We start from the raw sequence: 26610 nt of genomic DNA on the forward strand, positions 1-26610 counted from the left end.
AACAAGCAGCTGGTGCAAACAGTGCACTAGGAAAGCAGCTATGTCTTATGGTGTCCCCGCTGCTCTTCTCCAGAACTATTATCTCACCCCTCCACACATGGAGGCTTTTGCTAGTAGTGTGAGTGTCTCAAGGACAAATCTCAGATACTGGATGTATAAGCTGTGTAAGATGCTTGGGAAGAAAGACACTCCAGTCCAGCCAGACCGCCATCCTGGTAACAGCTGCAGTCAGCTGTAGATTAGGACATCAGCATCACTCTATCAAGGTACATATCAGCCCTTGGCTCTGAAGGAGCTGTTCCACATCTGGTGTACCTGTGGATTCCTAAAACAACACAACCTCATCAATTTACCTATTCAATGGATAATTTCTGAGAAATAACCCCTTTCTTTTCCCCACATGCCTCTCACATCAATTATCTGTAATTTAGATATCTGCAGTAGCCCATATCTGGTTGTATCAACCAAGTTTTCATACAGCATTGTTTCTAGAGGGCTCCCATCAGTTGAAGAGAAGGACTATAGGTCCTGACTGACACACCAGAAAAGCCAGAGGTCTTCCTGAACTAAGTTAAAAGCTGTGTAGGTGTTATTCTAATTTAATTTTGGAGAAATGAAGAGTGGTGCTGCTTGAAAGAGAGTGGGGGTCTTTAGTTATTCAGTAGAGTGGTGTATTGGCTCTCAGATGACACTGAAATCCTGCTGTCAAGTTAATGCCCACTGACCTCCTTCATTGTGATCTTCTTTAAGAGAAGAGCCAAGGGCTGTATTTAACAGGGCATTTCAGAGTAAGGGACCTTGTTTTCAGCATCCCAAGCCAAATTTTCATAATCTCGAATAATATGAATGCTCAGGAAATCTGCTGCAGAATTCTGGCTCGCCAGCAGCACTCATGTTTTAGAGGCACAAAGTATTTCCCCCAAACCAGTTAGAGGTATTGTAAACTTGATGGAAAAAGACTGCAGATGTGTCACTGGTGTTCACCTGAAGCAAGGAAAGAGCTCTGCAAGATCAGCATTGTTCTTTTAAGGCCAAATGCTCATTATAATGAGCAGAACAGAAAAAGTTGTGGGTTTTTTTTTTTTTTTTTAATCTGTTCCAGATAAATACAGCCAATAGTTTTTAAAACGGACATGTTAACTCTAAGAAAATAGGATGACACTGAGTTCCCAGGACTTCATAAAGGGAGAAGACGCATTAATATAGTCTTCTAGTGTAGTCAAACTTAGTAATTGCAGAGCATTTTTTTAAACTAGTCACAACTTTGTATCTCAGTGCTTAAGGTTATTGATGGCTCAGCTCCAGTTTGCAGTGTAAGGGGTACCACTGGGTAGTAGTTGGATGGTTTGAAATACTTTGCCACCTACAGTATCCACACAGGAAACTCAGCTTTTGACTCTTTCTGTAGTTTTCTTTTTTTTTCTTGAAGCTCTAGCATTCTGTGATTCTGTTATCTTAGCCTTCTCTAAAAAGACGTGTCTTGCCCTCATCACAGCAAAGTCCTGAACAGAGACACTAGTGCACCCCAGAGTCTCAGAAGGGAGAACCACATGTGGTATGTCTGGGCTTAAAACCCAGCACAAATGAGGTTTTGAAGTTGCGCTGTTTCAGGTGGCTGGAAAACCACAAGGAGCTGCTCCGGAGACAGGTTGCCACACTGCTTGTGTGGGCACAGCCTCTGTGCTTTCATTGTTTCTCCACTTGTGCGTCTGGGTATGATCACATCAGGCCAGATACCAACTTTATCCACAATCTTTTTCCTGTTTCCTGCAATTATTTCCATGTTGGCTGCTTGGCCTGTGAGCAAGCAGCTGTGTTGGGGTGGTAATGAGGCAATTACACATGCATGGCCCTTTTACAGGAAAGGCCAAAGCCATTTCTCCTTGAATAGATTGGGCTCCTTAATGAGCCTTATCTCTTTTCCCTGCTCTCTCAGCCTCTCTGCCTGTAGGCAGCTGGCCTCGATTTGTGCTTCTCCACCTAGCCCTTCTACTCTTTCACCTTCACTGCAAGCAAATGTTGTTATGTAGCTTAAAAATCTAGTAATATTGATTATCATGATCTCTTTTTACTGTATGTCACACATCTTACTCCCCCTGTAGCCTCAGGTCTCACTGGTATTAGCAGCCTTTTATTTCACCTTTTTACCTCTTATCCCAGCCTTGTATCTTCTCACTGCAACAGAAGTCACCTCATCCTTCAAGTACCTTTTGGGCCTTCCCTCTTGAATATTCTGTCTTCTGGCACTAAATCTCATTTCAGTTTTTCTATTCTTACTGCTTTCAACATCTTTGAACTTCTCCTTCCTCTCATATTGTTGACTTAGTCTAGGGAAACTATAGGCTGACTCTGCTTAGCCTACGCAGGTTACTGAGACATAGGCAATTGTTAGGGTAGAACCCTGTAACTGCAGGCAGGAAGGGTAAGCTGAACAAACAGGGAATGCATGTGACTGAGATGTGAAATCTGTTGTCTCACTAGCAAAGTGTCTTTAAGACACCCTTATAATCATACTGGATAATATCGAAGTTTTAAAAATCTTCAGACACCAAACTGGAATTCCATTAAAAACATAGTTCACTGAGAGGGAATCAGTCCTTTGTGGGTGCTGGACTTTGTTAGGGCTTGCTTAGGATGAGTTTTGTGGCAACAGGTCATCTCAGTTAAGTGCTTGAAGTACCCTGTACCACACAAAATCCAGACAGCTACTAGTTCTCACAGAGGTGCAATGCAGATACCTGGTGTTTGTGCATGTTCATGCAGAGCTGTGACTGGGCTGATGAATCCCTTTGGTGTGAGCATAGCACCAAAAGAATGCGTCCAGTTTGATGGCACCATAAGAAGTTGTGACTGTGGGGCCCATATCGCTTGCTATAGGTTTCCTTGGGCTGCTCAGCATCGCAGTGTAGCTATCCTCAGACACTTCTGTTGTGGTGAACCAGTGTGCCACAGAAGACCAAGTGTCAATGTGAAGCTTGTGAAACCCTGGACTAAAATTCTGACCTGAATTTTGAGTAGCTGAGGGCAAGTTACTGTGTCCTAGATCAACTACAGGACTAATGCAGAAATTAAACACTGCAGTCACATCTTCAGCCTGGAAACAATCCTTGCAACCATTGCTTGATTCTGCTGATCACTTCACTAGGCATCTGCCTTCTTGACACTAAAATTCAACCAGTGCCATCCTGCTTCTGCACAAGACTGGGATAGTCCCAGCTGATCTGTCTTTGGGTGGACTGCTGCCCAGACCAAGCTGGCATTAGAAACTGGGTATTTCCCTGTTATATTCCCCTTGCACCACATCCTCATCTCTCCACTCTTCTCCCCAGGAGAATACTCTAAGCACAATGAACACAAGCAAATAGGACCAGGCATCTTACAGCAAAGGAAACTGTGACACCTGTGTGTTTGTTGCTAGAGTTTTCTGCAATCACCTCAGTAGAGGACTCCTGGAACACTATACATACACATAAAATAATTGATTTACATTTGAAATGGTCTGCCACCTCCTTCCCTGAGCAGCAGGTCATGGCTAAACAGCCAGATGCCTTCCTGCACAGTGCACAGCAGAGCCAAGAGCTGCTCACGTCTCCATAGGGTAGGGCTGAGATTACATATGTGCTGCCTCTGCTGAGGCACACTGCACAGCAGAGCCAGGTGTTGCAGCTCCCTGCCTGTTTTGGTAATGACTGTGTTCAATCAAACCATTCTTGGCAGCCTTTGACAGGCATGATAAGCTACTTGTTCAGGAAGCGGATGGTCTGGGCCGCGTTCTATTTGCAGGGGGTGTGGGCTTCGAACCCTTTGGTCTGTCTAGATAGAGGTGATTTTTAATCTGGTTCTTAGGGCACGGCCCGTTAAAGCCATGCCAACGTGCAGCAAGGGTTTCAAGGTTCCCTGGGGCAGAGGGGAACTCACGTACCTGCCTGGTGATCTGAGTTTTTCTCCTGACAGATAAAACCTTGACTTACCTCTGGGCCAATTCTGTGGTGTATGCAGCAGTGGCTAAATGTGCATGAAAGACCATACACTGCACTCTCAGCAGAGGCTCCTAACCATGAAGGTTTGAGATAATGCTGCTGTAATGAATTGGCCTGTGAGGTGCTGGGAACATACAGGCACTAGGCAATTGCCAACTATTGTCATTACTAAAAGGAAGACTCAGGATCTAACTTGTACTTTTCACAGTGATATTTGCTGGGTTTGCTAACCTCATCAGACAGTGCTTAGCAAGTACAGGTCAGGCTCTCTTGAGAGCTACAAACCATGGCACAAAGAGAAGAAAAACTTGGCATAAATCCAGCCTTCAAAGTTTTCAACACCAGCCAAAGACTAGTGTGAGGTGACTGGCATACCCTTCCTATATAAGGGCCTTTCCAGCCTGGACTGTTGGAGTTAGGACATCTTACTAACAAATTCCACAGAGGCAAACTGGAGACCTTCCTCCACTTCGGGCCCAGCAGCAACTGTCCGACCTCATCAAGTTAAACCCAGACTTCATGAAGATATTCTGCTGAGAAGAGACGCCTTTTGGAAGAGGTGGAGAAAGGTGGCATTGGTACTGACTGTCTTTCATAAAAAACAATACTACGTAACACTAGCATCACACCTGCTTTATTAGCAGAAATGCGTCAATAGCAAAGGGAGGGACATCTCTGAGGGGAGGTTAAAGTAACAATTACCTCATTCGATTTCATTGTAGTCATTCTCTGAAACAGAAAGTAGGTAGTGTATTCTGCAGATGTTTCCTATAATGCTGTTGTGACGGACACAGCTCCTCACCTGCAGGTCTGCTGCTCTTTGCTGCCTGACACTGAGTGAGGCAGCCACAGCATCACTGGGGGCAGTGGAGACACTTGCAATGATCTTGAACCACACCACCTAACTCCAGCCACCATCCAGTGGTTCCTGTTGCCCAGCACCATTAGGGTGGGTTTTTACTTGTGATAACCATTTGCCTTTATATTCAGGAGCTCTAGGCAGTCCTGAGGTTACTTGGAAGGAAGTATCAGAGAGGGACCCTGAGCAAGCTTCTGATCCAAACAGCAGCAACTTTTCTTTGAGAAAAGCCTTGCTCCAACCACTGTGCTAACTGTCCAGGCCCTTTTACATATAGACATGGGTAGCGTGAACCACTGAAAGAAGGAAAACCAGCTGGAGTTTCCCGTCTACTTTCAGCAAGCAAGGCAGGGAGTACATGAACCATTTTTTTACAGTATAGGGGACAAGTTGAACATAGTGCCCCTTCCTTTGAAAAGCATTTGTCCCTTTACTAGTTCCTGGCTACATGGTATCTCCCACCTCCACCAATTCCCAAATCTTTCTTTTATGAGCCTTTAAATTTGGCAGATCTGAGTCTGTAGTTTTGAAATTACTACACTGTATTTGCTGACTTCTGGATGAAAGCTGCTCATCGCTGCTGAGCTGGAATATCCTCATGTTTCCCTTTGGGCAGTGCTTGACCCTGAGTGCCAAGATGGCAGTGGTTCACGAGGGAACTCTCAGAAGGAGAAAATCAAGACCAGACCACAGAAAGCCTTGAGAAAAATGTTTCCCTAAAGCAAACTCTTTCCAAATACAGAGAAATGTTTCATATTTTTACATACTTCATGTAAAGTGGAATTTTCCTGTCCTTTCTCCTAAAAACAAACAAACATGCAACCCTCCTTTCAAGTCATACTATTCTGTCCTGTGTTATAGTGAGAGCTCCTTTCTCTTCATCCCCCTCATAGCTGTGCAATAGCCTTGCAGTTGAGTTCAGACACACACTCATCCTATGTTCGTTCATCTGTGTAGGGATCAGTGTTGACCTGGGTACCACTCTGAGGAGGGATGTTGCACTTCTCAGAGTTGTTCTTGTGGCTAACTTATTCACAGACTTTGAGAGACATGCCGGCAGTGATTTACACTCAGGCAAAAAGCTCACTCTCCTGCAAAAATGTTAGACAAAGGAAGAGTCTAAGAGGAGACTTGACATCTGTTCCTGAAACATGCATTTTGGTACTTCTAGTCAAATCTTTTTTAGGGCTTCTGTGAGAGCTCCCTTTTTCACTAAGACTAGAACTGAAGAAAGCTGCTAGAGATGACTGGGCTCTAACAGCACTGACTGCCTTGAAGGTAGCATGTGTCATCAGAAGTCCTTACCTCCTCCTGCCTATCTTCATAACTTTCCTTGTCTGAAGGAAACCAGCTGTGTAGAGACACATAGAGACGAGATGTGTGCCTGAGTTAGAGGAATCTTAAGCTCATCTCTGGTACCCAGGAGCTCAGACTGGTCCCAAACCTAATCTGAGGTCCCATTGTTTCCACAGAGTGTATAGAAATCTGAAATATATTCACAATATATTCCCACAGGCTGCAGGTTGCTTTCCTTGGAGCTGCAAGATTGAAGATTGAATCTGTTGCATGTGGTATCAGCCACTCTGCACTGGCTTGACCTCAACATAGAAAAAGCTTTGTCTTGGAAAGGCAATGGTTCTGCACAGTTGTGCATGCTCTCATGTGAGACAGACAGAGGCTTAACACTAATTCCTTTTGTTGCAAGTCAAACTAGAAACCTGTTTGCATGACCTTTACAATGCCAGTCCTGGCAAAAGACAGCCAAGTATTTTGCAGTGTGTTGGGATCATCATTATGCACCTCAATATACCCTTATACTCTTTCACAGACAGATTGTATGTCCTGATTTCAGACCCAGAATTCTCTTTGAATCTTTGAAATGGAAATCTTACTTTCTTTGCTTGTCTTTCTGTTGTGTTTCACTGCTATGTTCTGGTACAGGGGCACCCATGGCAGTTTGAGGCTGATTATTCCTCTTTACCCAGCCATCTGATGACATCTCGGAGGAAAAGGATGAGGACTCTGCACACTGCCATTCCTAAAGATCACAAAATTCTCATCTGGGATGAGAAATGGAGGAAACAGAAGTAGAAAAATATTGTTTCTTTTCTAGGATTTACGATACACCTTAAAGATCTGCAAGGTATCCTGGTCTTGTCCTCTCCTGGCAAGTAACTGTGATACACAAAGTTTGCAGAGCTAGCCCCACCAGAGGAAGGTCTGCAAGTGTTTCCCACAGTAGCTTTTGCTCTGGTGGAGCACAGCACCGTAATTATCACTCCTGCTCTATCACAAGTGGTAGGAAATGCAGGTAGGAGTCTTGGCTTTGTATCCCAGGGTGTGGTCGGCTACGCTGACACAATGATGGACAGGACTGCCTACAAGGTATCACAGAACCACAGCTGCTGCCACTTCTAGCTGGGGCTTCTGCCAATAATTAAAATTTACCACAACCAGACAAGGAGCAGCTTCATTGCCAGATAAGATGCCAAGTGAAAAAATAAACCACATAAATCCCTCCTGAAACAGAGTTAGAAGTCCTCCAGTGAGAATGATTTGTGAGGGTAAGAAGGGTAAGGAGAGAGAGATGAGAAGAAGGATGCTTCGCTGGGATGGAGAGGAGTCAGTGTGACAAGAAAAGGTTTGTTTACTCAGGGCTGACATCTTGGGATGTGTTGCTTCTTGAGCCAGGGGACCAGCGTGCTGCTGAGCTCCATTTGGAACAAGCATTGTGAGATTCCTGTCTAGGGAATTAAACGAATTGGCCAAAGCCAGATTTTTTTTTGTGAGCCCACATGCTTCCTGGGCAGTCTGTGCTCAGCCTGCATTGATGATTTGGTGGGTGACAAGGAGAATGAGCAGGCTCAGACTGTGGTAGCAGCCTCTTCTGAGTTTTGCTGCCCAGATTCTCATGCTGGAATTCAGGTATTTTCCCACCCTCTTTGCCTTTCAGTTTGCTCCTTTGAGGGAGTTTATTTTAAACCTACCCTGATAACTTACTTCTCCTTTCCCATTCCAAACAATGTTCCCTTTTGAGCATGATCCTGATGCTATTGATGTACTCACATGGACACTGATACACTAATCGGCTCAGGTTATGTTGTCTGGAAGGTGCAAACTCAGATTCATCTAAATGGCAGATGCAGAGAGACAGCTTTGAGTGAAACTAAAAACTACATATTAGAGAGAATTTTCTATTAGTAACTTGGGTCCAATCCTATTAAAAACTATTCTTGAGCTTTTTTTCAGTTCGTATAAAGAAGAGTTCCTTATGAGCTGCCCATCTAATCTTATCTTCTTTTATGAAATGTGAGAGCCAAAATAACTAGTGCCTGTAAGGAGAGGCTGAAAATGAAAATTCAGTTACCTATTTCCTACCATTGAACAATGACAAAAAAAGTACCAGATTTGCCCAGGTGAACCTAAATTTATCTGTTCTGCTTTAAAGCTAAGACCCACACCTAGGGATCCACTCCAAAAAGTAAAATAAAAAAAAAGTAAGGCTGGTCTGACATGCAGGTGTGCTTGGCTGGTAATGAGATGCATTCATGATGTATTCTCCAGAGCATAAGTTCATGTCCTTTCCAGACAAACCAGAACTATACCATAGATCAGACATCACATGAATATTCAGTGGCCCTTTGCCTCCAGTTGGCCTCAATGGTTAAATAAGACAGATGGGGCAGGGAGAAAGGATTAGCTCTTGCTTATGGGAATGGTTACCTCAAATCTGTGGGGCAGTATGGGAGGAGCAAGTACTGTCATCACTTCTCTTGTGCTTATTCTGTAAGACAGACATCTCCAGTTCATCAAACCCCATCTCTGCAGGGAAGACTTTTCAGGAGAGAAGCTGCAGCACCTCACGGCAGGGGAAGGAGACAGTCACCCCACTCCTGTCCCTGGGGAACCCTGAAAGGAGGCACATTCCCTGCTAGAGCTTAATGCTTCATTCCCAAAATGCTGCTTTCTGTGTCAGAAACAGGTACTTGAGAAGTTTGAGACTGATTGCTGAAAAACAGGCATCTCTGTCAGATTAAGGCTGTATTTCTCCCAACGTGAGCTGAGAGTTACCCGATACAGATAAGCTTTCCCATACAGGTAAGGCTTATGACTGTCTGACTCCTCAAATCCTGCATCTACCTTACTGAAAAATGAGAAAGGTAGGTGTTGTTTCTGGGAAGGCTTTGTGCAGACAATATGTCCTTTGCTTTCATAGGGTTGAGCAAGGCAGGGAAGAGGGGAGAAGTGTTCAAGGCCAGGCTGGATGGGGCTCTGGTCTAGTGGAAGGCGTCCCTGCCCATGGAAAAGGGCTGGAACTAGATGAGCTTTAAGGTCCATTCCAACCCAAACCATTCTATGATTCTGTGACTCTAGTCTGACTCTAGTATGATTCTGGTTTCCTCCCTGCAGATGCATCCCTCATCCTTTCCTTAGCTGAGGAGGTCCTTCAGGTGGAGAGCTTCGCCTTTGCCATGCAGCGGGGAAAACCTGCTCCCCCACCACACATGTGGCTGCTGCTCTTCGAAGTGGGGCTTCTGGAGATCTCTGACACAGTATTTGTGGGTCTTTTGTGGATGTGTAACAGAAATTTATTCCGATTCACTCAGCTGCCAGCGTGGCAAGGTGCTCAGCAGTGTCTCAGGCAGGAGGCAACAGATTGCAGGGTGAAATACCAGTGCCACAGGCCAAAAAAGCCTTTACCAGCAGGCATGCAATATATGATTTTTCTGCTGTTCTCAGCCCTCTGGACAGGAGGATATATCAGGATGCAGTTTCCTCAGGCTCTGTCTGGGATGGTTAAAGGGAAGTCCTCCCCCTGAACTGCAGGCTGCTGCCACCAAACTTACATTCCCTCCTGCTATGGCAGTGTAAGTGCTTGTCAGGCTCTACTGTGAACTCAATTGCTGAAATGATCTGAGTTAAAAATAACCTTGTAAAGACTTAAGGGACGTATTTTTAGCCCAGATCATTTCAGTGATCCGGTGTACAGCACAAGCCCCACAAATTCACACTGCTGCAAGGGAGGGGGGAAGGGGGAAACAAAAGGTCAAGGGAGAAAGAGTAGTTGGAAACATAAGCTGTCTTTCTGGCAAAACCAGGACCTTATGAAGCTGCACCCCAAAAACACTGACCCTCTCTTGTTTTCATTTAGCATACTGACAACTGCCTTCTCATAGCATGGTGTTGAGAGCTCGGTGCTGAGGATCACTATTTCTGGATTCTGTTTCTCTAATCATGACACTAGCCCTGAACTTCTGATGCCTTATTGTGTCTGACTCTGACACACTGTATTTGTCATTATTTTTGCCAGATTTGCTTTCACTGGGGTAGATTGTATGCGCAGCAATGAAAAATCCCTATGGGAGTCACAGTGGAGCTTTGCAGAGCTTGTGTGCGCATAGGGTATGGGAAAGCGGCTGGCACGATGAACTGGTGTGAGAATGGCTTCAGGGAATCCTTACTGTGGGGCTCTTTAGAAGCAAGGGAGAGATGTGAAGCTGAGGGAGTGGCCTCAGTGCACATCTAGATGCAGTTTCATGAGAATTAGTGTGTGAAGTGCACAGGACCAGTATCAAAATTGTGTAACCATCACTGATTTCATAGCTGCTGAATACTCCAGCCTTGCAAGGTGATGTGGGGAGGACTTGCATTTCAGATTAAAGGTGCTCCATTTGGCCAAAATATTAGAATATTTCCTGCAAAAGCAGACAAGTCAGAGGACTCATAAGGGAGGGAAGGAGAGTAGGGCAGTACAAATCACTGCTGTTATTCAGCTGGCATTTAAGTACTGCTTAAGCCAAAACACTCCACTGTTTGGCAGCTAATAAACCTTTGCTCTTTTCATCAGTCAAACCAGGTGCACAAATCTTTCACTGTCTGCTTCTGAATCCCACTGGTACCCTTTCAGACTAGTATTTCCAGTAGCATATTATGGACAGTGACAAAACTGGGGTTAAGTCATGACCAAAACTGCTAGCTGAAGGCTGTTGGGACCAGTTTTGCACCAGTATCAGCAAGTCATTTCAATTCACTACCAAAGCCACCTCTGGCTTTCCAGTTTTCTACAGGAGTGAAAATTCTCTGCAATTCTGATTTCATAAAAAACTCACTGTAGTGACACTCCCCACCTGTAGCTCAAATCATGATCTTTAAGAAAAGCTGTTTGTGAATACCCAAGGGGTATGCACAGAGAAACTCTTCAGTCTCTTGACCTTTTTTCTGTGGGCCTCTAATATACACTTTCTCTCACCTGGTGCCCACAGTGGATCCATGGGCTCTAGCAGGAGAATTGGCAAATGTCACTGAGCCAGGTAAGGACACTGTTGTACTGAGGGATCCCTCCCACATCAGGCAGCCTTTCTACCCTTGCATTTTCTGGCACATTAAACTGCCAAGTTCAGACTGTGCTACCAGAGCTGACTGTGCTACAGCATCCAGGCATCTCCGCTCACTACCTTGAGTACTGAGCATCTCCACTCCCAGCTGCCTTGAAAAGATACAGCATGTGGGACATTTCTATGGGGACGTAGTGGTGTTTCCACCAGGGAGCCTGTGAGAGAAGCAAGGATCTGTGCTAAAAATAGTGTCCCCCTTTAGGCTTCTGAATCTGCAAAATCAGGAATTGGTGTCAGTTTTGCTTTCACAACAGAGGCAAGGATTCCGAAGCATAAGGAAGGAGAGGCTTTGGTGTGAAACCTTGAATTGCCATGATTGTACCTAACCCACAAATAAAGGCAGGACTTTCCTCTCCAGTGCTGTCAAAGGGGCCAGGTTCAGTTTTAAGAGCAGATGAAGAAACATGGGCTTGAAAATAATTTTCAAATTTACTCAATTTTATAAACTTATTTGGAAGAGGAAAGTGAAACCCTGTACAGAGAACTTGCTAGTTGCACTTCCTCTTTTGCAGATAGTGCCATGCTTACATTAATGGTACAATTCATTTAGTGTTTTAAGTCTCTGACTATTTTTCAGAATACGCAGTGCTTAGACACTTATTTTTATGGAACAGTAAAAGGCCTCAGAGTAGCAGTCAACAAATTACTGATGGAATAAATCTTTAACCTTAGCTCACTGGGTTTAGCCCATGCACATTTCTCTTAGGAAAACAGGAAGAATCAGCAGTTAGCTGCAAAGAGCACAGAATTCACATCTGAGTAATTTCACCTTCTTTTGACAAAAAAAAAGAGCAGAGCTCCTTATCATCATCCCTTAGATGGAAAAAATGACCAGGAATGGGAGAGGTTACATTACTATTGTGGGGCAGGAGAGACCCAGCCCTAAGCTCTGGGATGAAAGGAGCAGATGCACGTCTTAGGCGTGGATGAGGCTGAGGGCTGCTGATACATGCTCTGGGGTAAGAGTGAGAAAATGAGGCTTCCCACCTCCCTTCCAGCGCGAGGCAGACTGCCATCCAGCTCCTGGAAGACAGAGGCATGGTGTTCTCCTTGCAGTGCAAGGAAGGAAACTTTTTCCATCCAAGTGTCCCAGTATGGCACTTTCCCTTGACTAGAAGGCATAGAACCTGGCACACCAGCTGGGACAAAAACCGCACACAACCGAAGCTGTAGAAAAAGCTGGATTCTTGGCAGAAGTGTAATTGCCAGAAAGGATCTGAGAAAGGACTTTTCCTGTTGCAAAATGCGTGGTGTAATTGGAGAGCCTGCAGCTGGCAGTTTGAGGAAGACATAGCCTGTGAGCTAATCTTAGAATGGCATGTTCACTGCTTCCTGCACCCAGCCAGCAAGCTTCACACTGGTGGGAGCCACGTACAGTCAGTGCCTGCTACCAGGAAAACAAGAAACGCATGGAATCATTCCAGCCTCACAGCTTTGATCAGATCCAAAGAAAGGGAGCTGTGTTCTCAGACTGTAACTCAAAGCGAAAACACAACCACCCCAAAACAAGAGGTCAGATAGGCCAAGAGGAAGTGCTATGTCTTTTCTGGCTAAAGACAAAGGGCTATGAAAGAGCTGAATAAAAGAGACTATGAGAGAGGTAGCCCGTCCACCAGACGCTGAGCATCTGCAGCTCCTCAGCCTCAACTGAGTCCTCTGTTCAGGTTGTGCCATGCTCAGGTATCCTAGAAGCTGGTATGCTGAGCCATCCCCAGTCCATCCTCCCTTTCCCAGGGTCATTCATTTCCTCTGCTTTCCAGCCTGCCCTCCCTTCATGAAAAAACAGCTTACAGCTGGGAACTACTCTCCCTCCCCATTTATCTAGCCATCACTTTTCAGGTGCAGCAGTTTGCCCTTCTGCCCTGCTTACCTCACTGCTTCTTTCACTCCCCTTATCTGACACTGCCCTTGGCTGTAGTTACTCTAATGAAGGCTGAAAAGATGGGGAGGGAAGGTGCTAGAAGTTCCCTCAGAGGAGACAGTTGATGTGGCATTTATGGCTGGATGCAAGAAAGCTGGTTTGAGGTGTAGGGGAAGTTTATTGGGGGGAGATGTAGTCAGGATCCTGCAAACAGGGAATGGCAGACACCTACTGGAGCTTACACACCTAGGAGAAAGAAGACAGCATTTATAAGGACCATTTATTCACCTCTCTGAGAGAGGGAAAGGCCCTTTTCCACAGTGCAAACAGGCCTTAGCCATGCTGCTCTCTACCAGGTTTTTCAGACTAGAGAATGCTCCAAGATCCTTACTGTAACCTCCTTGATTTGCTTTTAGTCTAGAAACTAGGGGTCTAAAGAGATTCCTTCTTTAGAATTATTCAAGTTTCCACAACTATTTCTTCAGCCCCTGTAGTGTGGTGACCCAAAGGCTATGGTCCATACATGGGCCAGATTGGTATTTCATGTCCAGCTATGCTGAAGGAGTGGTTGTGCTAATGAGACAGCAGGCCCCTCCCAGGCAGAGCAGTATGAAGTGGAAAGGGCTCTGCTGCAGTTTTTGGAGAAACAAATATATTCCTTTAGCAGTGGACTTTGAGGGAACTTTCTGACTGAGAAGCAGAAGAGTGTTGAGGTGGAGGGGTGGGAAGTGTGGTGCTGGTCATGCATTCATGGTGGTGGTAAAGGAAGTGGAGGTATGAGCTTCCTTGCTGATGGTTTGTTGTTTTGAGGTCTCCGCCTCCAACAAAACGATTGTTGCTTAGTTTGGTTTTCCCTGGTGTCAGATACTAGAGATGAAGAACAAAAGTTTCTTTTCATCACCTTTGATTTCAAGCCTTTCTTCTCATATTGCTTGATACACACATAGCAAAGAAAACAAGGTAAATGTGGGATGACAGCAGGGCTGTGGAAAGAGTTGCACCATCCAGTCTCCATTCTTCTCAGCCTGTTGTCGACCCAGGGGAGGGGAAACTTCTCTCAGCCCTGGTATTTCCTCCCCCCATGCACACCGACCTGAGTGTTTCATTGTCAAAAAAGCAGAACAGCACAGGGACATCCCCAAGCAGATGCTGGCATGCTGTGAGGATATGGAATGGCTTCTCACAGGAGAACCACTGGTAAAGGAAGGGTGGTGGTGATCAGGGCAATAAATATTGAAAGGGATGGGAAGGCTGAGAAGGTGTATGGGAATGTCCTTTACTGATCTGCTCCATCTGCTCACTGCAAGGAAAAGATGGGGAACAGACACTAGGCTTGAAAACAGTTTGCTTCCAGTGAAAATTACTGAGCCTAGGCTCTTCAGCTAGGGCTGAAAGATTCTGTTTGAATTGCTAGTTTTCTGGGATATTTGAAAATGCTCCTATATCCTATCTTTCCAAACCTCTTGCTCTCAGACTGGGTGATTGATGCCATATGTAAGAAACTCTGCTTTAATTCTCTGCTGACTCTTGAACTTTATAACACAGATGCAGGCTTCTCTGTAGCCCATTTGGTTTTCCCAGCCTTTGCTCATAACTTGTTGTTCCCAATCTGTCAGAACAGGCCAGCAGAGACCAACTCAGAGGTGGACAAGTCATCATCACCCTCAGTGGCTCAGCTAGCAGGGAAATTCAAAGAGCAAGCAGCCAGTATTACTGGAAACCAGGTAAGGTGCTCTGCAGCCACCAGCAGGTAATTTGAGTGGGAAATGAGGCATTTTCCTCTGCCTGTAGAAGTTAGAGCATCAGTGACTGGAGCATGAATCCACCTTGATTTTGAATCTTTGCAAAGGACTTGTCTCCTCGTGCAATGCAAGCTATGACAGTGTCTTCCATGCATTGCTGATTTGTGGGTGAATATTTTGGTAGAGCCAAACCTCAAGACAACTAGACACTGTCTATACCTACCAATAGCAGACATCAGTGTCTGTACTATCTGGGCAGGCTTCCGCAGGCAAAGTGCGACAGTGAATAATGAAATAGCTAATACTGAGCCACTGAAAAAGAAAGCAAACAACAGATTCTGCAGTGTAGAAGCCAGTGGCAGGTCACCAGCACCTTGTTTACAAAAGGAGAAGGTTTCTTCTAGGTAATTCCTCCTGTACAGGTGTGAGAAAGAACGCTGTTTACTTGCCCTCATTATCCCCTCCCAATGACATTTTAGACTCTGTCTATCTCATATCATACTGAAAATTCATTTTATTGGAATCCCACTATGCCAAGCATTACCTCACAAGCTGTCTTTCACCAGATAAGCAAAACACGAGAATACCTCTCGTAGGAAGAAAGGAAAATCACAGTATTTATGGATGGAGGTTGACATTTTAGGAGAGCCCCCTGTATCATTATGCACTGGTTTAGAAGCATATATGTTTACTGGTGGCCCTCCTCAGTCAGTGAGCGCCTCTTTAAAACTGAACTGCTTCTTTCTGCTGTTCAGCTAATTTCAGCATGTCCCAGGCTGCGCCTAAGGGGATCCTCCCTGTCCTTGGCTGGATGACCTCTACCCTGTAGTGCTGGCATGCCACCATCTATCAGAGGGTAGCACTCTCATAGCCAGGCCCCAGGATGGGAATAGCCAGTCTCTTCCCAAGTACTTTTTTCCCCTCTAGTCTCCAGCGCACCCCTCCATCCATCCCATTACAGTAATTTCCTGCCTTTAAGGTATGGGATTTAACTGCCTCACCCTTCAAAAGGCAGCAAGTTCCCAGACCTCTCTTGTGTTGTATCTGCAGACTTCTGCTACTCCCAAGCCAAGGCAGTGTGGAGGGGCCTCACAGTGGCAGGAAACTAATTTTCTCCAGAGACAGAGGAGGACAAAGTTTCCTGTCTTTTCTCTCCAAGCCATCTGTCACTTCCCCATTGGCTTTCTCAAGCTGGCTTCAGATTAATGGCTGAGTGGATGGTCTTTAACCCTTGCTTGACTCATGCCAGCAAAGGGGAACCTATCAACCAGGAAACCTCTGATACATTCACTGTGGCACAGCACAGCATTTGATGGCTGCAAAATGGTGAGGTTTCAGTAAGACATGACATTATTGCTTTCTAATGTGACAAAGCGATAAAGGCAGGGCTGCTCTCAGCCACTAAGAGATGCAGCATTGCCATGCTGGGTGCAGCATCATCAGCAGTTAAGTGACATCTCAAGACAGCCAACTCTACAGAGGGCAAAGCGCCATAATTCAACTTTTCACATTCCCACCTGTTAGAAGGTAACAGTATTATTAGATTGTGGATATTATCCAAGATCCACAATATTATCTGAGTATTTTGTCTGTTAACACATTAAAAGTGTATTAACAGCTTGGCAGGAAATGACAAATCTGGCATAAAAATAGATAGAGCTTGGCTTCAAGACCAGAGCAATAGTTATGAAGGAACAACTCCATAGGTGCTGTGCTATGCATCTCTGTGAGCACTCTTGTACCTCTGAAAGCCCGAGGACATTCAGAATGAACTGGTGTCCCTGCCGTTAAGTTTTCTTGTTCCTTCTCCCTGGAGAATCTGTTCCTTAGCCACCCTAAAGGTTACAGCTGAACACTTGTCTCTGTGAGCTGCTCTTCTTCATTAGAAAGAAACTAATAAGGCTGTAGGGCATGTTGAAAAAGTCAGAATTTCCCTTTTTGCCCCTAAAATAGGTCAGATGCAAAAAAGGAAAATCATGATCCAGGTAGGCAGCTTTCTTTAAACGGAAATCCTGGTAATAAGACAAGAAAGAGAACAATAACAAGCTGTTGCAGTGTGAGGGGGTCTCCAGCAGGATGCTTTGAAGATTAAGCTTCTGGGAAGGCTTCTCCACCCTCTACAGCTTAGAATACTGTCCTTTGCACAAAGCTTGAAGTGCCGTGGTTCATGCTGTGGAAGGAGATAGAGACTACTTTTCCAGTACTATGATTGGGCTTGAGATACTACAAGCAAACGTAGCAGTCTTGTGCTGTCTTTGGATGATGCATTTAGGCAAGCTAAGCCCTACCATCCAAGCAGGTCACTTACAGAGTGTGCCCTTTGGTGCCAGAATTTCATTTCCTTTTAAAAAAAACCCCACTGATTTCCCTGCTGCTGAGTTGGTTGTTTTCTTCTCTTAGGTACCACCACATAAGCCAACTCGGAGGAAACCACCATGCTCCCTTTCATTATATTCCCACAAAACTGAGACAAGTGACAATGATGAGCAAGTGAGTACCAGTTTAATAGAGGGACAAGGTCTCTCCTCTCAGCCACCTCTTCTCTTCTGAGACATGAGCGTGAAGGTTGCAGAAAGGTCAGGCTGTGCAGCAAAAGACATCAATCATGCAGCATCCCTGCTCACACACACGTACTCAGCGTCAGCTCCACGCTGTATTCCAGGCTTATAGCACGGATACACACCCCATTTCTACTGCTTTTGTTTTTACTCTTAGAGCACTGATGGATCCACCCAGTTACCACCTTTGAAGCATTTTAAAGCAAGAACTGCCAACATTTATTAGATTTAAACAGTGCTTAGCACAGGGGACACCCATGCTGTTTATTGCCTTCAGATGAACTGTAGAGATTTGAGTATAATGGTGGAATAGTTGTGCTCTTGAGATTTTTCCTTTGTCAGAAAAAGGGAATAATTAATACAGACTGAAAAGGGATTTAGTCAGCAGTACGCACAGAACATTGTCCTGAGGTGTCCTCCATACAGCACCCCCAAATGAGCAGGTCCCCATAAGATGTCTGCTACTCACTAAAATTTACACTTAGGCCCTCTCCAGTCACTTCTGTCCTTCTGTATTTCAGGGTATGAGGTCTACCCACCAAATTTCACATTTTCACCTGCCCTTAACAAGGGGAGGGTTCTTTATCCTTCTGTTCTGACAGCTACAGGCTCTTGCTGCCTCCATGCCAAAGGAGCACAAGCTTTAAAACCTTACATTTCTTTCCTTTCACTTTGAACCTGGAAAAATCTATATTCTCCTTCTCAAAGCAATGTTCTCCCATTCTTAAACTGTTTTCAGCCTTTCACAGCTCTGTCTTTCTAGCCACTTGGGCTTTTCTTGCCCATACTAATTGGATACCCTTTAACTCTGTTAGTCAAGTAAGAAAGTCTTTCCTGTCATAAAAAGTTCACAATGTTTTCCAGTGTTAAATTTGGATCCTTTAAGAAGTAGAATTTTAATCTGTCTGGTCCTGAAATAATACCGGGGTAAATGTGTCACAAGTTATCTACCTTAGTGAAGGCCATGTAGCAGCAGATCCATTACACATCACCTAACTCAGGTACTTCAGCCAGAAAGTAGACAATCACCTTCTCTCCCATAGAAAGGATACATGTATGCAGAACCCTAGGATGGCCAGAGAACAAAAGGAGGGCATGGTAAGGAAAGAAGAAAGCAAACTTTTACATAAAAACATCATATAAGACTTCATTTGCTCCCCGACTAGTACTTTCTGCTTCTCTCTTCCAAGTTTTCCACCTTCACTGTATTTCCTCTTTTGCACTCACTTTACTGTGACTTTTTCATGTTTCATTTTGTTTTGCAGAGGCAGTCTCCAAATGCTTGCCCTGTTCCCAAGGTCAAGGTGAAAAGCTCCCCCATGATTGAAAAGCTGCAGGTAGGTCCTGGAGGAGCCCACATGGCTGCCACAGCAAATAAAAATTGATTGGCATTTGTCATAGTTGCTTTCCCTGCAGAGCAGCCACAAGGGAAGGGGATCCAGGAGTCAAGGATGACATCTAGGTAAGCAGGACAGAGGCCTCACTGAGGAGGGCCCAGTTCCACAGCACACAAACAAGAAAGGAGAGCAGGTCTAGCGATGCTAACCAGTATCAGAAACTGTCTGGTGATCCTCAAACACATCCACAGGCAGGTGAGTGTGTGGGTCAGGATCATTTGAACCTGTGGGGTACGTGGCTGGGTATGGCCACTGCAGTAGCACAGCTCAGGTAGGGAGCAGGGACAGGCACCTCAGTTTAAATGCAGCTCGTGAGAGGAAAGTGAAGGAAACTCTAGTTGAGACTTCTTCCAGCTCTTTGCAGCAGTCTAAACCATAGAATCATAGAATGGTTTGGGTTGGAAAGCACCTTAAGATCATCTAGTTCCAATCCCCTGCCATGGGCAGGGACGCCTCACCCTAGACCATGTCGCCCAAGGCTCTGTCCAGCCTGGCCTTGAAGACTGCCAGGGCAATGTTCTTTGAGCAGCCTGTTCCAGTGCCTCACCACCCTCACAGTAAAGATACTCTTCCTTGTATCTAATCTGAACTTCCCGTGTTTAAGTTTAAACCCAAATCCCTTGTCCTGCCGCTACAATCCCTGATGAAGAGTCCCTCTACAGCATCCTTGTGGGCCCCTTTCAGATATTGAAAGGCTGCTATGAGGTCTCCACACAGCTTCTCTTTCCCAGGCTGAACAGCCCCAACTTTCTCAGCCTGTCTTCATATGGGAGTTGCCCTTATATATTAAATTGGATCACCTGTACCCATTCAGGGAGCTGGTGCAGCTAAAATCCTAGCAGCAGAGAGTGTGCTCCAGGCTCTGGCACTCCCCTGCACGTGCCCAGAAGCTCTGTGCTTCCCTCACCTCGATTCCCCATTACACACAAACACACCTAGTACCTCTTGCCCTTATTTTATCTCTCCACAGGGCCGGATTGGTGGCACTGAGGGCAGCTCAGCACTTGATAGCCTGTAGACATAGTGCCCTGCTGGTGCCAGCTGCCTCTTCGTTGTGCGTGTTACTCCAGAGCTCAGTGCCTACTGGCTGCTCTGACACAACATAAGTGTATTGATAGCACTGTCCCTTTATTGCACCCAAGGACATTTGCCTACAAGAGTTTTTTTGTGACAGACCAGCAGGAAGTGTTTTGCCACAATTAGTCACAAGCTTGCTTCTTTTTCCATGGTCTTCTTGCTCCTCATGACTTCACAGATCATTCAGAAGACCTGCAGACCAGGCCTTAAAATAAGAGGTCTGCTTGGGCACACACAGGGGTGGTTTAAATCTTGAAGTGATTGCTGGCTGCTTGTTCAGACTTTTTCCCACCTCAGCCACTGTAGACTGCGGCAGGCTTGGCTGGGTCACTGGAAAATCCCAAAAGGCCTCAGAATGACAAAAACAGACGTCCTGAGATCGACCTGCTGGGGAAAGGCAAAAGTTCAGTCATAATTTCTCTGCCCGAATTTGTTTGTTGACAGTGTCATCAGAAAAGACCCATAACCAGAAGGTATGTGGGTTGTGACAGCTGAGAGATGCGGCAGCTCCCGTGGCGGGAGCAAGGGTTCCTCCGTGTGGTTACCGTATTGCAGTACACGCTGGTGTCATTCACTCCATGACGGGGATGTTTTCTCTGCAGGCCACTCTGGCTTTTGCTCCAGCTGTTCTGCTGCCAGGAGCATCTCCCAAAAGTCCTGGTCTGAAAGCCCTGGTTTCTCCGTTCAGCACCCCTCCCTCGACGCCCAGCAGCCCCGGGGTTCAGTCCCAGCCCAGTGAAGCGAGTGAGATGCCAGTCAGCTTTGATCAACCCCCAGAAGGCACTCGGCTGCAGTTCTATAACAAGGTACAGTATGTACTAGGATTTCTCCATCACAGAAGGGTAAGGCTTGCTTTTGCTTGGGGATGAAGAGGAGGCTGTAGCCTTCAGTCCCAGGTTTGAAACAGCCTGTCAGTGTAGCTCTGTGGAGCCTTGTCTCTGCTCACCTGCATACAGAGGTTTGTGCTCCAGCAGCTTTTCCCAGCCCAGTTGGTAAAGTGATGAAAGTGGCAGGATCCAGTCACTTCAGCTCAGCAGTAACAGTGTGGCTGGTACCTGGTCAGGGAGTGCTGTGAGAAGGTGGTGCCATGTGCAGCACATGTCAAGGATGGCTGAGGCACAGTTTAGGGAGCCATGGAGAGCACAGTTACCAGGTGTTCCCACAGAGTGCTCAGCACTTAAATGGGGACCTGTAACCTGCATTCACCATCATCAGCTAGACTGCAGACTCCTTCCTCAACCACCAAACTGCCAAGAGTAGAAAAGACTGAGATATCCAAAGCAGCATCTTTGTAATGAATGCAGCATCCTTGGGGTTAGGGTCTAACTTGGACAAGGAACCACAAGATTAATTGGGACAATGATCTCTGTCACCATCTTTACAGAAGGAAAGGATGCATATATTAGGGAGCTGCTTGTCCTATAAAGTAGACTTTCATTGGCAGGGAGCTGCCTTCTCCCTGCCTCTCAGTAGCAGAGCATGGAAAGTGAGGCCACCAGGGTAGCAATCAAGGTTTTTCTGCTATTTTCCTCTGTTGTGCTTTCATGCTTTCCAGTAGTACTCTTTTGACTGCTTCAATGTCTGCTTTTCCTGCCTCCAAGGTGCGGACACGGGGATTGATAAAGCGCAGGCCCCCCTCCAGGAAGTTCAGACAATCTCTGTCTGAGTACAGAGATGGGGAAGATTTAGGGGTCAACATCTCTCCAGAAAATGGTGCCAAGGAAGATGGGGATGAGGTATTTGGACCCAAGGGCAAGACAGAGGAGGCAGAAACATGGAGCAAAGAGCAAAAGAAACACACAGGGTCTGATGGAAAGCCCCCATCAAGGAGAGGATCCAGCAGATCAAAAGGTGAAGAAAAAGGAGAAAAACAGGCAGAGGAAATGACTCCTTGCAAGAGTAATGCAGGGGATACAAAGGAGGAGGAAGAGTGTCATTGTACCCTAGAGGAGAACTCTCCCCAACCTCCCTCTGGCAACAAGGAGGAGAAGGTGTGTGAGGGTCCCCAGGAAGAAGAGCAGCAAGACAGTGCCTGTGAACAGGAAAAGGGGTACAAGGAGAAGGAAGAAGCTGAAGCAAAGGAGACAAGTGAGAGCACAGACACATGGAGAACGTCAGAAGAAACACCACTGGCACCTGAACCACTGCTGGACATGGTGGGTTTAGAGACTGCCAGTGAGCCTTCAGTGTCAGCTACACAGGACCAGGTTACAGTGTAACCATGACACACAGGTAAGACAGGTCAGCATGATGATGGCTCCTAAAATACCAGAATGTTTTGCTTATTATTGAAAATGGCAATTTTCAATCATTTTTGCTGCTCCCCACACCTCAAAAGTATCAAATCTCAGGCCTGGAGAGGCTGCAAGGCAGGGAATTTAAAAAACCCAAACAGCCCTCCTGGGTGGTGTTACAGAGAGTATGGAGAAGCAGCAAAGCTGACTCTGGATCAAGTAAAACAGTGCCTCTGCTCACCAGGCACCCTGCTCAGTTGCAGGTTTGAAAGCAATTTTAACATGCTTTCAGTAAAAAGCACTTTTCCCCAACAGTAACCACCTATGTACTATCTCAATATGCCTCCTTACATATACATATTTATATGTGTGCACACATTGTAGATATGCATGCATACATATATATTCTCTCTATATATGTGTTTAGCTTGTTAGCTTTGCTAGCAAAAAAAGTCTTTGCACATGTACTAATTTCCTGATCAGCCCTGTAAGCATGCAGACATGGGCCTCTGCCACTTGAAATAAAAGAGGATTTCCTCTGGCTCAAGTAGATCTTGTTGCATGTAGGTTCTTACACATTCTCTAATCACTGATAATATAGCCACAGATGCCTGAAGAAATATATCATTCCACCTCAAACACCTGTTCCTTCTTCAAATGCCTCCTTGGTTTGGCAAGAAGCAACTGAAGGAAGCAGGCTAGTGCTCAGGCTGCATCTTGCCTTTGCATCCTAGCACAGAAACTACCAAAATTACCCCCCAAAGAAATACCAAAGTCTCAGACCCCACACCCCAGCACTGTATTTACTTAGATACATGATTATTTTGTGTAATTTCCTTTCTTTTTCCCTCTTAAAAGGACATACCCAATCAGGGCACAGAAGACTTAACATGCAAACAGGAGCCATCTAACTCAATCAAGGTGGAAACTACAAGGTGGAAAACCTTCAGTGGCAGGAGAGGAGCAGAACACAGATATCCCCTGAGGTCCATACTCATCCCTGAGCTGAGTGGCAGCTCGCTGTCTCTCTGCTTTGCACCATCATACTTTGGGACAGTTGGAACAAGAGACTGGCTTGCAGTTGCTTCAGAGCTCAAAACTGAGGTGTTGTCTGACATTCCTTGGTGATATCTGGGGAGTGAAAGACCTGATACATGCTGTCCTGGAGCTGACAACCACCACCACTCCTGGTCTCTCTGCTTCTTCATCCTGCTCCAAAATGTCTTCTCCTTCTCCCCTGAATTGGTCTTAGATGAAGTTCATCAGTTAGATACATGCATGTATGGTGCCTTTTTGGAAGCTTCTTTTGAAATATTTTGGATATTCAAATTTCAGTAAGTAATGTTTTAACAGTAGGAAAAAGTATGTTTTCTCCATATATGCTGTATGGCAGACAATGTGAACCCTGAACATGGGAAAACTCTTAGGAAATTGTACATAAAGCATAAAATCCCTTTGAAGTGGGGTTGAGCTGGCTGATCTGTGAAACAGAAAGCTATGCTAGGCAGTATTTCTGTGTGCTTCGTCTTTGAGGTGGTTTTAGTGCTGGTGGAAAGTAATCAACAGATTTGATGCACAGAAAATGTGCTGATGTGTAGCTGTGATGTGCTGCTTAGGTCAACAGAGCAACTTTTTTATCTGGCTCTGGACTCCAGTCCAGATTTAGAAGGCCTGCCTGTCCATCAGTCTTTCTCACTTCCAGACCCTATCCAGTCTGATTCTCTTCTGAAACTTCCAGTTTGTCGCCACTGAGTACCACTCATGATAGAAAGCATCCTGGTTCACTGGGAACAGCTGGTTTATTTTATGTAGGTCACAGACGAAGTCTTAGATGGCTGAGTCTCCAGTCATATGGCCTGGCTGAATATGAATTGGTGAAGGTCAGATAGCCAGTCTCTCCTAAGTATTTAGACATTGTACTAGAGTTGCATTCACTCTTCAGGTACTGGTTAAGTCATGGGTCTAGCAGTTGCTAAGCCAAAAAAAGCTTTTCATATGGAGAGTATTTGTTGCCCATAAGAAATAACTTATTTGGGAAAGACAGACCCTCCTGACAGCAGTGCTTGAAGCTGTATCTGCAGTACTGGATAAAAAGCTGCTCTGGCTCAAGGCCATGGGGCTTATGTCCACAGCACGACATAAAGCTGTGGACAAGTTTGGGCTCACTGGAGACAGCTAGCCAGGCTTGTCAAAAGCTGAACCAAGGAGTCAGCTATCTGTTAGGTGGTATGAACAGTCAGGGATGAATGCCTGAACCTGCCATCAGCCACCTTGTACCCAGCAACAGATACAGCTACCGAGACCAAAGGCAGAACCAGCCAGCTCCTCATCCATGATGAAGCTCCTCCTAGCAAGCATTAAGCTGAGCAGAGTCAGAGGCTCAGGTTCTCTCTGTCTCTCTGCACAGAAACAAGCATTCTACACACACATCTGACCTTGAGTGGACCCTGCAACACATCCCCAGTGGTTTTGAAGGATATCCCCTTTCTGTTCACCAGCTGTAAAATCACAAAGAAACAAGTGGCTCTGTTCCCTGCCTTTCTTTTTCCCAAGTGAGAGCACCAAGGTGTCGTTTGCTGAGAGCTAGCAGTGCTGACCCTCTCATGTGGACTTGTTAGACACAGAGGACCCCACATCCTTTTGAACCATGCTGTGGAGCATTGTTATCTTTGAATCCATTTTAATCTGTTAGAGCTTGTATTCCAGAGCAGGCTGCAATCATTCACTGTACCCTGTTTCTTCTCTCAGCATAGTGTCCCATCTGGATGTGAGTGATTGTGCCTTACTATATATATAGATAAATGTGTGCCTGTTTAGAGTATGAGTATGTGTGTCCAGAGCTAGGATGGAAATCTGAGGGAGAAATAGAGGAAATAAATGGTGGAATAAAACCAAGCCAAAACAAAATCTGTGTTTTTCCTCATGGGGAGATGAAAAAGCCTGAGGAAGGATGGAGAGACCTGGCAGTGGAAGGCAAAACAGGGGTGCCATTTCAACAGTTTTAATTTGATTTATGGTATTTTTTATTTTGGGGGAACATCAATAACCGACGTGCTTAATCCACAAAGGAAGGTGTTCTTTGGGGAAAGCGGTGACACTGGAAATAGCCACGCTCCCTGCCCCAGCCCTGCAGATAATTGTGTACCAAGGAACAGAAGAAAGCAAAGCCGTCTCACCTAGTGCTATTTCTCCAACAGCATCCTAGTTCAGGTGTGGCGTATCAAAGACGGACTCCAGTTCTGGTGAAATCTGAAATCATTTATTTTGTGTCTCTCATCCCTTTTATAGTCTACTAGGTGCTAAGCAGTAACTTTCCACTCTTCTACTCCCTTATCCCCATTTAGCAAAACTACTAAGGGGTACAAATATTCACACTGTTTGGTCTGTCTTTGAGCTGCACATCCTGCTTTATCTTGCAAACTGCCTGCTTTGTTTTGCTAACTGATCTTTACCCTCCATTGTTCTCTTTTCTGTTCCCAGGGCTTAGGTCCGAGCAAGGCATCAACACATGGCATTTTCTTCACCGTTCCCAAGGCTTAAGCCAGATCAGGGCAATAGCACCTGGTGTTTTCTTCACCGTTCCCAGGGCTCAAACCAGACCAGGGAGACAACGCCTGGTGTTTTCTTCACTGTTCCCAGGGCTTAAGCAGGACCAGGAAGACAACACCTGAATCCATTTTGTTAACTATTCCTATACATCACCCACATTCAGGTCATCACCCACACAAAAACCTCCAAGGTGACACACAGTGATCCTTTCTGTGAGATTTCCCAAGCTTCTGGCAGTCATCAGCTTAGAGACTTTCTGTGCCAGAAATTGCATCATCATCTCCATCCTTGATGGCTTTACAAGTTGCAGGAATACTACCCATACTATCAGGGAATGTTGGCTTGGGCAGCGTGGCGGTGTATCCACAAGAGATACCTAGTCAAAGAGATTTGACTGGAACTTGACCATAGCTTAGCTTGGTGTACTGTGTGGAGGATGCCTATTCTGTCCCATACATATCTGTCAAATTGACAGGTGTATGAACGCTGATGGCCAAACAGGAAAATGCTCTCAGCAGTACAAATCTGATATAATTTATGCAATTCCTCTGGTGTGGATAGTGCCTCAAAAGTAAAAGCACAACCTGACAGGACAGATGACCTTTAAAGTGGGAGGAAGGGTGGAAAACAGCACGAATAAAGATGAAGTGGAGAAGGACATGCAGCCCAAGAGCAAGGAGACTGTAGTTGCTGTGTTTAGCTGGGATCTTCTTGGGTTTATGGTTATTTTTTTACTGGATTGTGTTTAAACCATACTGTGAGACACAAGAAAGTGTTGGATGGTTAAGGACTAAGAGCAATTACTGACCGGAGGAATAAGGCTCTTTTAAAAGATCTGGGATGCAAGGGAGACTGGTTTGAAGGTGTGGAAACATGAGGGGGATGCTGGCGGCTGACAAGAGGCATTTGCAGAATATAGCACATCAGGGACGAAGTGGGAGCCAAAGCTGCAGCATTC

General features: G+C 45.5%; 1 protein-coding gene across 1 annotated transcript; it reads left to right on the top strand.

Moving 5' to 3' along the window:
* Positions 1 to 8352: 8352 nt before the first annotated feature.
* On the top strand, positions 8353 to 23387 carry RCSD1 (RCSD domain containing 1; the record flags this gene model as incomplete). The annotated part of the gene is made up of 8 exons (XM_080613489.1): positions 8353 to 8371; positions 9250 to 9392; positions 14712 to 14819; positions 17238 to 17327; positions 18661 to 18732; positions 20472 to 20675; positions 21471 to 22101; positions 22962 to 23387. 7 exons carry the CDS (start codon positions 8353 to 8355, stop codon positions 22086 to 22088), a joined length of 1254 nt encoding a protein of 417 aa, XP_080469615.1. The 3' UTR covers positions 22089 to 22101; positions 22962 to 23387.
* Positions 23388 to 26610: the final 3223 nt, after the last annotated feature.

This window comes from Psittacula echo (genome assembly GCF_963264785.1).
Source record: "Psittacula echo genome assembly, chromosome: 3".
Classification (NCBI taxonomy): Eukaryota; Metazoa; Chordata; class Aves; order Psittaciformes; family Psittacidae; genus Psittacula; species Psittacula echo.